Source organism: Triticum aestivum, chromosome 7D, assembly GCF_018294505.1.
Source record: "Triticum aestivum cultivar Chinese Spring chromosome 7D, IWGSC CS RefSeq v2.1, whole genome shotgun sequence".
Taxonomy (NCBI): Eukaryota; Viridiplantae; Streptophyta; class Magnoliopsida; order Poales; family Poaceae; genus Triticum; species Triticum aestivum.
In genome coordinates this window covers 387,551,613-387,564,074 of record NC_057814.1, presented here as the reverse complement: position 1 = coordinate 387,564,074, position 12,462 = coordinate 387,551,613, and the positions used below count along the sequence as shown (strand labels likewise).

General features: G+C 48.8%; 1 protein-coding gene across 2 annotated transcripts; it reads right to left on the bottom strand.

Moving 5' to 3' along the window:
• Positions 1-3,493: 3,493 nt before the first annotated feature.
• LOC123167472 (DAG protein, chloroplastic) lies at positions 3,494-5,545 on the bottom strand. 2 transcript variants are annotated; one of them, XM_044585312.1, is made up of 5 exons: positions 5,086-5,545; positions 4,433-4,530; positions 4,288-4,353; positions 4,026-4,199; positions 3,494-3,953 (listed from the first exon to the last, which is right to left on the bottom strand). In XM_044585312.1, the coding sequence occupies exons 1-4, from the start codon at positions 5,433-5,435 to the stop codon at positions 4,027-4,029; spliced, it is 687 nt and encodes a 228-aa protein (XP_044441247.1). In that variant the 5' UTR covers positions 5,436-5,545; the 3' UTR covers positions 3,494-3,953; position 4,026. The 2 variants fall into 2 exon arrangements, with proteins under 2 accessions (XP_044441247.1, XP_044441248.1); XM_044585313.1 differs by having other exon boundaries at positions 3,494-3,945; positions 5,086-5,533.
• Between the last annotated feature and the right edge of the window lie 6,917 nt (positions 5,546-12,462).

The following is a 12,462-nucleotide window of genomic DNA, read 5'->3' as shown; positions in this document are numbered from 1 at the left end:
GAAAAGGCCAGAGGCCTACTCGGATCACATATCCAAACCGTTAGTGTCTTGGGAGCGCGCGGAGACGATCCTTGATCTATGACCTGTGGTCCCGTCGCCCCGTCTCACGAACTTACGACAAGGGCTAAGAATGCCCGGTCGTGCCGCCTAGTTATCTCGCAGGTACCCTCCAGGTCAACCAGACTTCACATCATTCGAGGGTACCCCTCGGGGCTGACCCGATTTCATCATGGTTCTGGGGTAAAGTCAAAGTAACCGTGTGTCCATAACACCAAGGGGGAATTCGAGGAATCACCCTTGATGGATTCCACTTGATGTAACCGTCAAGGTGAACTTGGAGGAATCACCCTCGAGGGTTCACTCTTGATGAGTTGCACGACATAGTCATTATCGGGAGTGGTGAAGGAGGAATCACCCTTCGTAGACCACGACCGATTAGCTACACTACAGAGATCTCATTAGAAGTGCTATACGAGGTATCACCCTCGGCACTCGATAGTAACTTTGCAGAGTCGTACAACTAAGGGGAAGTGAGGATGTGTCGGGTCACGTCGATCACGTTGATTGAGTCATCGGTCATAAATCAGGGGCAATAGGGACAAGGTGATGGGTCACTGGTGGATCACTAATCAACCTATACTAAGCATATAGGTTAAACAGGTAAGGTAACAATAGTAGGTTAGAAAATCAGGCTATGCATCAGAATAGGAGCATTTTAATACAGTAGCAAAATCTAATGCAAGCATGAGAGAGAAGGAATGGGCGATATAGAAATCATCAAGGGGGTTTTGCTTGCCTGGAAGCTCTGCTGAGAGTGGCTGAACATCAAGGGGTGTAGTCGTACTCGGCAGCAGCGTCAGCCTCGGTGTCTACCGGAGAGAAGAGGTGGAAGAAATAATAAATATAAGGCAAACAGATGCATCACGATGCATGGCATGGCAATATGCACTGCTAGGGGTGACCTAACGCAGTGCTACACGATACAGACGAAGAGGGAAAACATCCCCGGCGTTTGGCAATTTCTGGACAGATGAATCGGAGGGGAAGGATTCATGTTCATCATGTTAGAGTCATGTGACAGATGAACAGATTGCGTATTCGGTACATTTTTCTGAGCAATTTTTGTATAAACTACTTTCATCCGACTTATGGATTAATTTCTATGATTTTTCAAAGTTTAAAACATTTTCTAAAATTATTTTTAATTAAAAAATAAATGGATAATTGCCATGTGCACCCACAAGAGGGCACACAGCAGTGCACCACAGAGGCTGACAGGTGGGCCAGTCATCACCCAAACAGGAGTCAGCGGACGCGGTTGCGGCAAGCCATGGCGGCGAGGGTGCCTCGTGTGGGCGCAGGGGAGGAAGAAAAAGAGGGGGAAGAGGGGATCCGGGGCGCTAGGGTTTCCAGCGAGGAGAGGGGGGAGTCCTGGGTCTTGTAGCCCCGGGGGGCTCGGCGGATGGCCGCCATGGCGACGGCCGAGACCGTGCCGGTCATCGACGGTGGCCACGCCCCCTCTGATGAACACAAGAAGGAGGAGGCGGGGTAAGTGGGCCGGCCTGGTGGGTCTGCCCATGTGGCTAAGGCCCAAGGAAACAGGGGGTTTCCTTTTTCTTTCTTTTTCATTTTTTTTATGTTTTATTTTTAAAATTAAAGCATTTTAGTTTCATAAAATATAAAGCTTGCACCGAAATTAGTGTTATATTTTAGGCCACTACCACAAAAAGTTTGGCACTTATTTAAATTAGTTTTAGGATTTTTATAATTTAAAAAGCATTTAAACTATTGTTTTGCCCTCTGTTTTAATTGTTTTAGGGCATTTAAACACTTTACAAAATGTTGGTTTCTTCACAATAATTAACTATGGGTTACTTGCAACATTATGACATTTTAGTTTTCATGTTTGTGAATTTCTTTATTTCACTTATAATTTTAATTTGAATTCAAAGTGGAATTTGAAATGAGATATGGAATCAAAGGTGATCAATCACTATTTAGCAAAATGATTTAGCTTAATCACAGAGGTTACTGTAGCTCAAAACACAAGGGTGTTACAGGCTACGATTTAGTGCATGCGGAGGAGAGGAAGAACTTCATCAAAATGAAGGTGTGAAGTTAGAGCATCTCCAACCAAGGCCCCCGAAAGCGTCCTCGTATGTCCGGACGGACAACCCAGACAATGCATAATGGGTCAGATCATTGGCTACCTCCACACAAGTGACATGTGAAAGCAAAATGGAACCAGCAGACAAGCGAAATATGGTAGGAGAAGGAGCACAAACATGACAAACGAGTGAGGAAGCCAGGAAGGACCAAAGAATTACATGATATCGACATCACTCAGTTTTGCACCCAAAGCCCGAAAGGGTGTACCCATAGCCATCAGTAAAAGAAGCCTCCCACTCTAAACAACGAGCAACGTCCGCCAAACAAAATTTGGTTGTTGCCGCCCTTCGTGCATGGGGTGAGTCTCCGTGACGCGGTCCACGACTAATTAAAGGAGCTATGTGCATAGCAATTCAAATGGAGACTACAAGGCAGAGTCTAGAATGTTGCTTAAATTCGAAGCTGTGAAATTATTGATGAAATTTGCAACATAAGATTTATCATGATGTGACAAAGAACAAAAAATGAGTGAGGTTATACTATGTAAGACAATCACAACCACGAAAAAGGGAAAGTCGGTTGGCATCCACCCTTCCTTGGGCGTCTGGCTTAGGACCTGACTGGGCAAGCACTATTACTAGTGATGTGTTCTCGTGGTGGTGAGACATCGGCATGATGATCGATGACGATGGCGACGTGCATTTTGTGGTAGCTAGGGCTTGAAAGTGTTGCTAGCATGCATATTTTGATGAGGCGGTATATACTAACCCCTTATGCCGATGATGAACTTGCGGGATTACACCCTCTTTTGGATGTGGTGGTAGGATGGCACCATAGTAGTTAGGACGAACTAGTTCTGCCTTTTGGGTACAAGATCATGCATGCCTACGTTGTGTTTCTTCGCTTGCTGCTTGAATCGTTACTTCTCTGTCAACTGTCATGGCTGGTAAAGTGGTATGTGGTGTACATAGGGAGGGTTCATGCCATGAACATGCTTGAATCGTCACACAGACAACTGCTTTGAAGGGTTACTACAAGGCAGAGTTTGGAATGGTGCTTTATTCAAAGCTGTGAAATAGTTGATGAAATTTGCCACATAAGATTTATGATGATCTGAGAAAGAACAAAAGAGAGTGAGGTTATATGTACAATAGCCACAACCATGGAAGAGAGAGCAAGCATATTTATTTCCTCAACTTCTATCTGGATAACTTAAATTTACTCTATTAGAGTAGTTGTGTGATGATATGCAAGTAACATACAAACTATTGGAGATGTCCTTGGTGTCCTTTTTATTTATTTATGATTAGACCATCTGATCAGATGGCACAAGCCTGAAATTAATAATGACAAAAAATACAGATTTCTTGGAACAATAACAAGCTACAATGACAAGTGCACACATTCATCGCATTCCACATAACAAGGACTTTCAATCACACTCCACTCAACATCCTAAATTCCAAGCACAATCTGACTATCGTTATCATGACTAAAAGCTAACTTCAGTTCAATCAAGCTCAAAGTGAATGAACTCTCACGATCAAGGATACCACTAAACATTACAGAAAATATCACGAGATACTTGAAGAATAACATTTTTGATGGACCAGGATTTCAGTCTATTGTTACATTTAGATTTAGATGCCAAGTCCACTCAAGATATCCTCGTGGTCCAAAACCCCAAATCCAGCTGCGCAGGTCGCTCGCTCAAGCGCTACATCATATTTTGGGCTTTGGATGAAATTGTGTGCCTAGAAGCTCTCCCAATACATGGTGGCGGAGCCAGATGATAGAATTGAGCACTCTCTGTTGTCTCAGTATGCGAGTAAACGCCTGCAAAACTGGCAAGATAAGGATTTGGGTCAATTTAAACACAAAACTGTTGATAAGAGTGGATTAGCATGCAATTCTACCTCATGAAGACGCTGACTCAGGCTGAGTGGCCTGTTGTTTCGATTTCCTGCTGGCAGGAGGGCCATCTCTTCGCCTTTCATACCGTCTGCTTTCATACTTTGAGGTCCTCCGCTCCTTTGGTTGATAGGTTGGGTATGTGCATGGAATAATCTCACCATTTATGTATTTATCACCTGAAGGGAGAAAAAACAGTGAATATGTTAGTGATTAAGACACGAGAAGCACATAAACATGCAGCTACAGATATTGTGTCATGCCAACCTCCATAGTCTTTGTTTTTCACATCGATGTAGGAATCGGGGAGCACCCACAGGACACCAGGCAAACCTACAGGCAACGTAAGAACAGTTTAAACAAGGAAATACCAAAAATGGTGCACCAAAACAGTGCGCAAATCGAGAATTACCCTTGAACTTCTCTGATGTTTCTTCATCGACAGTGCACTGGAACCCAGTGTAAGTGGTTGTGCTGAAGGCATACATGTTCTTCTTGGCTTCCTCCATGCTGCAATTGTAACAAGTTACTCAGTTTAGACTTTTATGAATACACCCTTTTGAGTATGTGTGCACCATATGAAACTAAAGAAGGAAAACTGAAGCCTACATTACACCCTGCTAAACTACACTCATGCTCACGTCACATCAGATGCAGGCACTGCTGCTCTTCTCATATGTGCAGTGATGATGGAACAAGGTTCCAAGTATCTACTCCCTCATCCGGAATTAGTTGACGCTCAAACGGATGTATCTTTAGCAGAGGAAGTAATAAATAGCCATTTGATCATTTGATGTGTATACAATTCGAATCTTGTCAAATAAGAAGTACCTACCGATTATTGCGTTGCATATCTATCTCCTGCATAGCAATTTCAGAAGCATGAGAGGACTACAAGCCGACCTAATGGAATTGCTAACATTTTCTCGATAATTTTCTGAGTTACCACTACTAGGAAATTGGTAGCATTTTCTCTACACAAAAAAAGAAAGTAGGCCAAATTTCTCTCAACAGACATACAGACAAGGAGTCATCAGCAGGGAGAAAGGGAAATCACGGTTTTACCTGCCGAGGACGGTGGCGAGGGTGTTGAGGTAGGTGTCGATCATCTGCTCGCGTGTGGGCGCGGGGTCCTTGGGGAACTCCATGACGATCAGCCAGTGGTTGTAGTCACACCCGGGGAGCAGTATCGTCTCCCTCTGCTCGCTCCCGGGCGCTGCGCCGGCCGCCGTCGGCCTCCGCCGACGCTGGAGGCTCCCCGCCGGTGCGAGGGCGATCGCTGAATAGACCGCCGCCGCGGCTGCGGCGCGGGGGAGAGACGCGGCTGAGAAGGAGGATAAGGACGGCTTGGCGGGGAACGTGAAGGCGCTGCCCGCTACGCGCCCGGCGGCGGCGGCGGTCGGCAGGGCAGCCATTGAAGCGAGCGTGCGTGAGGGGGGAGCGAGGTTTTGCGGGTTGCGGATAAGGTGAGACAGAGTCGAGTAGAAGAATGAGATAATTTCAGGAGAAGGGTTTTAGCCTTGTGATGATGGGCTGGGTAGGTTGCTATCTGGACCATTTATCTGTCTATAGGCCTGGTTTGTCTCTTGCCATTCGGGTTGAGATAAAATGGGCTACACCATATGGTTGCGAGGTCCAATATTTTGTTTCTCACAGCCGCATTTGGACACACTCTCTAAAAAAAATCAAGTAGATCCACTTGAAATGAAAAAAATAAGAAGCAGCATTTTTTCTTGAACATCAGTACACACGCAAGCGCTCATACATATGCGCATGTAGTCACCCCTGTGAACGCACACACACATCCTATCCCTATGAGCACCTCCGAGAGACTGAGCCGGCATGTCATCTTGAAATTTACGAAGTCACCGTAGGCGCCTCGTCTTCGACAGGAACGTCTCGTCCCACTGAAAGCGCATCGCCGGAAATTCTGAAATAAATCCAGGAATAATGCGAGTACCAGGACTTGAATCCTGGTGGGTTGGGGACATCATTGTCCCTCTAACCATCCAACTACAGGTTGGTTCGCATAAGAAGCAGCATTTTGGTAGGATACCAAGGGAATCATCCATGAGGTTGTTGGCATGTCTAAACCCCCTCAATGATGGTCGGTGATTTTATCGACAACACTTATGCATCATGGCGAAGTCCTTTTCAGCGGTCGCTGGTTAGCGACCTAGGGCGTACCACCCACCCTCGCTCCGGCTACACACACATTTAGGGCCGGCCCAAGTTGCTCCTTTCCGGTTTGGGGAAGTATCTGAAACCTCGAAGACCGGGTTTATTTTATTTCCTTTTTTCCTTTTAGTTTTTTCTGCTTTTTTATATCCATTTTCCTTTTCTCTTTTCCATATTAGTTTTCTTTCCTTCTAATTTTTGTCTTTTTGTCTTTTTTTCATTTATTTCTCCTTTTCCATTTTGTGAACATATTTTTCCAACTCATGAACTTTATTTAAATTCATAAACAATTTTTTAAATCGTCAATATTTTCAGATTTATGGACATATTTTTATGAAATTGGGAACCATTTCTTAGCTAGCAATTTTTTATATTTTTTGAAAAAACTTCTGAAACTCATGAACATTTTTTGAATCAACAAAATATTTGCAAAGTTTTGAACATTTTTTTAAATCCATGCACATTTTTGTTTGAAGAATTTTTTTCTTGAAATGTATGAACTTTTCTAAAATTAATGAACTTTTTTGAATCAGAATACATTTTAATTGATGATATTTTTGTAAATGCCAATCCATTTTTTGATTTTGATGAACATTTTAAAAAACATTATGAACATTTTCTGAATTCATGAGCATTTTTTTTCAAATCACGAACATCTTTCGAATACGCGAACATCTTTTTCAAAGTCATGAACATTTTTTAATCCACGCACATTTTATGATTTCTTGAACATTTGTTTCAAAAATTACATTTATAAAAAATTGGAACCTTTTTGAAACCCCGAATCTTTTTAAAGAAGAGAAAAAGGAAAAAAAAAAGGAAAAAATGAATTGGGAAAAACAGTGAGTGTCCTGCCCCGCGCATGGGCCGGCCCAAAAGGGGCACGCGGGGTTCGCGCATGCTCGATCACCAGCATAGCGTGCCCAATAGGAGGAGCTCCCATCCTGGAGCATTTCTTTTTGTTGTCTAATGTTGCTGCTATAAAGAGCATTCTGCTATGTACAAGCCCTAGGGGCGATTTCTGGGCCTGGCAGTTCGTTAAAAAAGGTATTTCGTGGTGAGGTCTACTTATCGCATGCGTGTGACCATGGAAGCTTGGCTGGAAGCACTACCGGACTGCCCCTCTAAGCTGACGGCCGCCGTCCGTCAGCATAGGCCCCCTGCCGTCGGCTTAGGTCTATGCCGATGGCCCCCGTGGGCATATGCCCATCGGCGTAGATCACGTCAGCGTAGATGCATCGGACCGTCGACATAGGAAGGTCGTCAGCATAGGCATATATGCCGACGGCGTCCGCACGGCCTTCGGCATATCTACACCGTCGGCAATGATTCTCACCTGACGGCAACCGACAGCGCCGTCAAACACGCTAGCGAACCAGCGGCTGCCACGTGGCAGAGATATGCCGACGGCCAAGCCGTCGGCATATCTCTGCTGCAAAGAGCGCCCAGCGGCTGCCACGTGGCAGCCGCTGGTAGCTCCTGGGCATAGCTATGCCGACTTGTCCTGTTTTTTTTAAATTTGCTCTGTTTTCTCTGTTTCAATTCAGTTTGACAACATTTAAAACCAGAAAATATGACAATATCCACATACACACAGAAATAAGACAGATCTAAAGATCATCATCATCATAGAGATACTCAAGTTCATCATCAAGTCCATCATCATAGAGATACTCAAGATCATCATCATCATAGAGATACTCAAGTTCATCATCTAAAGATTTTCAACATCATCATCGTCGAAATACATCAGCCAAGACCGCCACCGCCAAGACCATCACCACTCTGCCAGATCGGAGTGACTGGGGTGGACGAAGCAGGAGTCGAGCCACCGGTCCCCTACATGTTTGAGAAGAGATTCTAACAGTAAATATGATATGATAGTGTTGAATGAACGAGAACTAGTTTGTCAGTAGTTAGGCAAATGTACTAACCGGAGTATCACTGCCTAGTGCCACCCATTCATCGAATGTGGGCGCGTGTGGGGGTTCTCCCGCAGGTGGTGGTGGGGGTCCCATTTGTGGTGGATCCGTGCGGTTACTCCAAGACGCCAACATAGCCTGGATGTTAGTTAAACAAGCAAACTAGAAGGTCAGAAGGAATGAAAGTGCAAAATTTTAGCTTGGTTTTAAGAGGGCAAAACTAACCGTCATCATCTGACGGTTGTAATCATCGTTTGCCTTCACTCGTTGTAAGTACTCCCGCACCTTGAGATTCCTATGCTCGACAAAGGCCTTATATGCCTACAAAATTTAGGTTGTTTCTAAGTGAGCAATGTTGAAAATAAACTGAGAAAGTTAGAGAGAAAGAAGATAAAGGGGAAGTACTTACAGCATGCTGGCGGGCTAAGGGAGGCTGCGAACGCCCCGTACTCTCTAACGGGCTCGGGTTGGCAGCCCAAAGCCGTGTGTACGAGACCAAAGGAGTGATCAAGCCATCGAAACACGAATACCGGCCATGGGACTTCGGCTGGATGGCCACCACCACCGTGTCGTCGATCTGAGACTGGACGACGTCAGGAGCATCCAGACCAGGATGCAACCTCTGAAACTGCTGAGTGTAAGACTCCTGGGGCTCCTCGGTCTTGCCGTAGTATTGGCTCTCGCCGGCCTTGCGATCACTCCGCTCGCGGGCCAGCTTCCACGATTCAATGTCTGAGAGCGGCCTCTTCAACTTGTCCTCGTGCAACGTCAAACAAAAGTTAGCCATACATAAGAACATGACGGTAAAAAGAAGAACAAAAATGCATCATGCATATAGATATACCTTCATGGCCTTGAAGCCCCAGTGTTTCCTGTTTCCTTGGCCGTGTGTCCCGTCTTTTCCACGGTTAGCCTGGGCCTTGCTGCTCTTGGCAGCAAACTCTGCATCCTCGCCGAGCCACCTATCCGCCAAACTCGCCCATCCATCATCCTTTCCAAAGCACCAAGGAGGAATAACCTAAATAATGGAAGCATGACATGTGAGCATGAAACGATGATATTGACTGCTTATACATTGAAATGAAAAGTCTCTAATACTTACCTTCATGTACTGCTCCCTGTTCAAGGTAAGTCCTTGCTTCTGCGCTTCACTTTTGCTCATCTTTTGATGAAGGTAGGTGTGGTAGTAGTGCGAGACGGCAACCCAGCGCACCTCGTACTGCAACTGACGAGCTTTCTTCTTCGTCGCAGCCAGTAAGACCACGTCAGCTCTGGCCTTGTGCTCGTCAAGAACTCTATAGAATTGCTGCAATCATGCATAAAACCAGAAGCAAACAAAGCATGTGTTGAGTGGTTCGATGATAAACTATGAATGAAACTGAAGACAAGTGATTCTGAAGAGAACTTACCCAAAATTTAGTGATCATGGCCTTAGCGGTCGTCCCGTACTCCGCGTGGCTGGAAGCCTCGTAGTGGGCCCAACTCGTGGCCAAAACCCGCAGCTCCGGGTCCTTGTCTGGCCTCGGGCAGAATAGGCCTGTCGATGTACAAAAGTAGGGGCTCTCCTTTTTAACCCTATACCTGTGCACGGGCAGCCAGAGCCGCACCTGCGGCCACACTTAGCAGGGCGGAGGAGGGAAGCCAAAGACACAAGACGGGCAAAGCAACGCCAAGGACAAAGGCACAAAGAGCAAGAGGGCAAGGTGGACTCCCCCGGCGAGACCTTTGCCGGGGCGGCCTCCGCAACCCCGGCAAGAGCCTTGCTGGGGCAACTTGCCCAACACCAGCAGGGCGCGCCACCCTTGAGCCCAAGGGTTCCAACACCGTCAACCACATTGGAACCAAGGCTCGGGAGGCACCTCCATGGTGGCATGCAGATCTTTGTCAAGATCATAAACACATAAGATCAGATGAGGACCAGAAGACGACGATCCTCGGCAAGATCCCTGCCGAGGAAATCCACGGGACCCCCGGCAAGATCCTTGCCGGGGACACCCGCGGGGCCACAGCCAGGCCCGCATCTGCCAAGATCCCACCGCCATTCCCATACAGCTGCCAGTCCAACCAGCTGCGCAGGCACCTGCGTGGCGACGTGCGGCTTCCAGGCCGACTCAGCAAGCACCTGCGTGGTGGCATGCAGATCTTCGTGAAGACCCTACTACCACGCCATCTCAGTAGCCTGCCAGCCTGTGTGGCGCTGCATGCCTCGTTGGCCTGGATGCATGTCGGAGCGAGGCGGAGCGGCGACGGACGGGACGGGCCTCGTTGCCGTCCCCAATAAAGCAACGGGACACCTAAGGGGCGCATTTAATGCGCCTTGTCCCGTAATGACATGCGATAAGCTTGTACACTGCATACCTTTCCACCTCCCGTGTGCCACTGTGACGACCCCTTTTGACTATAAAAGGAGGCCCGAGGCATACTCGAGAGGGATTCGGATCTTTTGGACTACGCACGCACCGTAGCTAGTTCGAGAGCTCAAGAACACTCAAATATACACCAAAGCAGGACTAGGGTATTACGCATCATCGCGGCCCGAACCTGGGTAAACGATCCTTGTGTTGACTACCAGACCCGCTCTTTGCACAACCCCGCGCCCGCCAACCGTAGAAGGGATCCCAGTGATCCCATAGGTATTGTTCCCACCGACCTCTTTGGTGCGCCAGGTAGGGGGCGCAGTTGTGAAAATCCGGTCTAGCGGTTAGTTTAGCAATTCTTCATCGCCATGGCTCCCAAGAAGAAGACGATCATAGCGATCGGTTCATCGGGGGCCGAACGGCCCGTACCAGTGCGGGCGAGTGGTGGGGCGGTCGCGGACGGAAGCCGAGGCGCGGCCCGCGAACACCCACATTGCTCTGGCAGTCAAAGCCTGGCGAGCAGCGTCGTTCGTGCGCGAGACGACGGGCCGCAAGCCGCCAAATCCAAAGCCAGAGCCGGGCCCCCCGCAGGCGGCGCGGGGCCCTCCAAGGGCGGCGTCGTGCCACCCACGGGCGGCGCGGCGACTTCCAAGACGCCTACGCCAGCGCCCACGACGCGCTCTTCCCAGGTTGTGCGCGACGAGCAGCGTCACCACGCTGGTGACCCCGGGCGCCGCCGTGGGAAGAGTCATGTGCCTCATTCGCGGGACGTAGAAGACCAGCATGCATGCCGAGGCGCTGGCGAAATGGTGCATAGCCGCAAGGCCGTGATAGAGCTCCTTCTAACATGGTTAGAAGTCGGAGCGCGTCACGGTCCATGCAGCTTTCGCCGCCACCCATGCCAAAAGAAGCTTTGGCGCGCGCGCAGTTGCTCCTCGACTTCCCTCCTGTTGCGGAAAAGCTCGACGAGTGGAGAACCACCATCCGGAGCCTCGTCGGCGTTGCCAACAAAGATGAGCCGCGACCAGCGGGGCCCTCAGACCGGCGCTCTGTCGAGCCACCGCATGCCAGTGGTGGGAAGACCAGAGGTGTTGCGGCCACGGTGCACTCTCCTCCCCCACGCCAGCCACCGCGGGTGTCCGTCCGTCGTGACGACTCTTGTGATAATATTTCCATAGCATCGTCCGACCCACGGACCCACCGCGATCAGCGCCAAGTTCTTCGGGAGCGAGCCCATGAAGACGCTCGAACCACCATCGAGTGCCGGCGCGAAGCACGCCACCAGTCAAATAGGCGGGCGGGGCCCACTACGGACCACCTAGCACTGGGAGGCTCTTGCATCCTACCCTACGAGGTAGGTTGCCCAGCCTTTACCCGTGAGCTGCGGCAGTTCCCGTGGCCCTCCCACCGCATGTTCAAGCCCGACGTTGGCGAGAAGTACAACGGCAAGACCCACCCGTTGGAGTTCCTCGGCATCTACACCATCGCGATGCAAGCTGTTGGGGCTCGCGATGACAAGGTGCTTGCCAATTACTTCCCGTTGGCACTTAAACCCAATGTCATGTCATGGTTGATGCACTTGCCGGCGGATTCCATTTCTTCTTGGTCGGATTTGTGCCATGAGTTCGTTGGCGCCTTCACCGGGGGCCACCAAGCTCATGGCCAGGCAAGCGATTTGCATATCATCCCCCAGAAGGAAGGTGAAACCCTACGCAAGTACTACAGAGGTTCAGTCGGGTGCAGTATAACATCCCAGATGTTCATCCCGCCGCCGTGATTAGCGCCTTCCATCAAAATGTGCGCTACCGCAAGATGCGTGAAGAGCTGGCGATGAACAAGGTCAAAGATGTGGCCGAACTTTATGTTCTGGCTGATAGGTGCGCTCGAGCTGAGGAGGGGAGGAAGTACCCCGGCGAGGACGCCGGCGCGGAAACCGACTCCACAGACGAAGACACAGCCACCCCGATGAAGAAGGGCCGGCGCCG

What these genes read in the sequence shown, in the direction of transcription:
- LOC123167472 (XM_044585312.1), bottom strand. Translation starts at nt 5,435, where the DNA reads ATGGCTGCCCTGCCGACCGCCGCCGCCGCCGGGCGCGTAGCGGGCAGC. An exon ending in CTCGCCACCGTCCTCGGCAG is followed by an intron (nt 4,531 to 5,085) that starts GTAAAACCGTGA and finishes TTACAATTGCAG; the next exon opens with CATGGAGGAAGCCAAGAAGA. An exon ending in GAAAAACAAAGACTATGGAG is followed by an intron (nt 4,200 to 4,287) that starts GTTGGCATGACA and finishes TTCTCCCTTCAG; the next exon opens with GTGATAAATACATAAATGGT.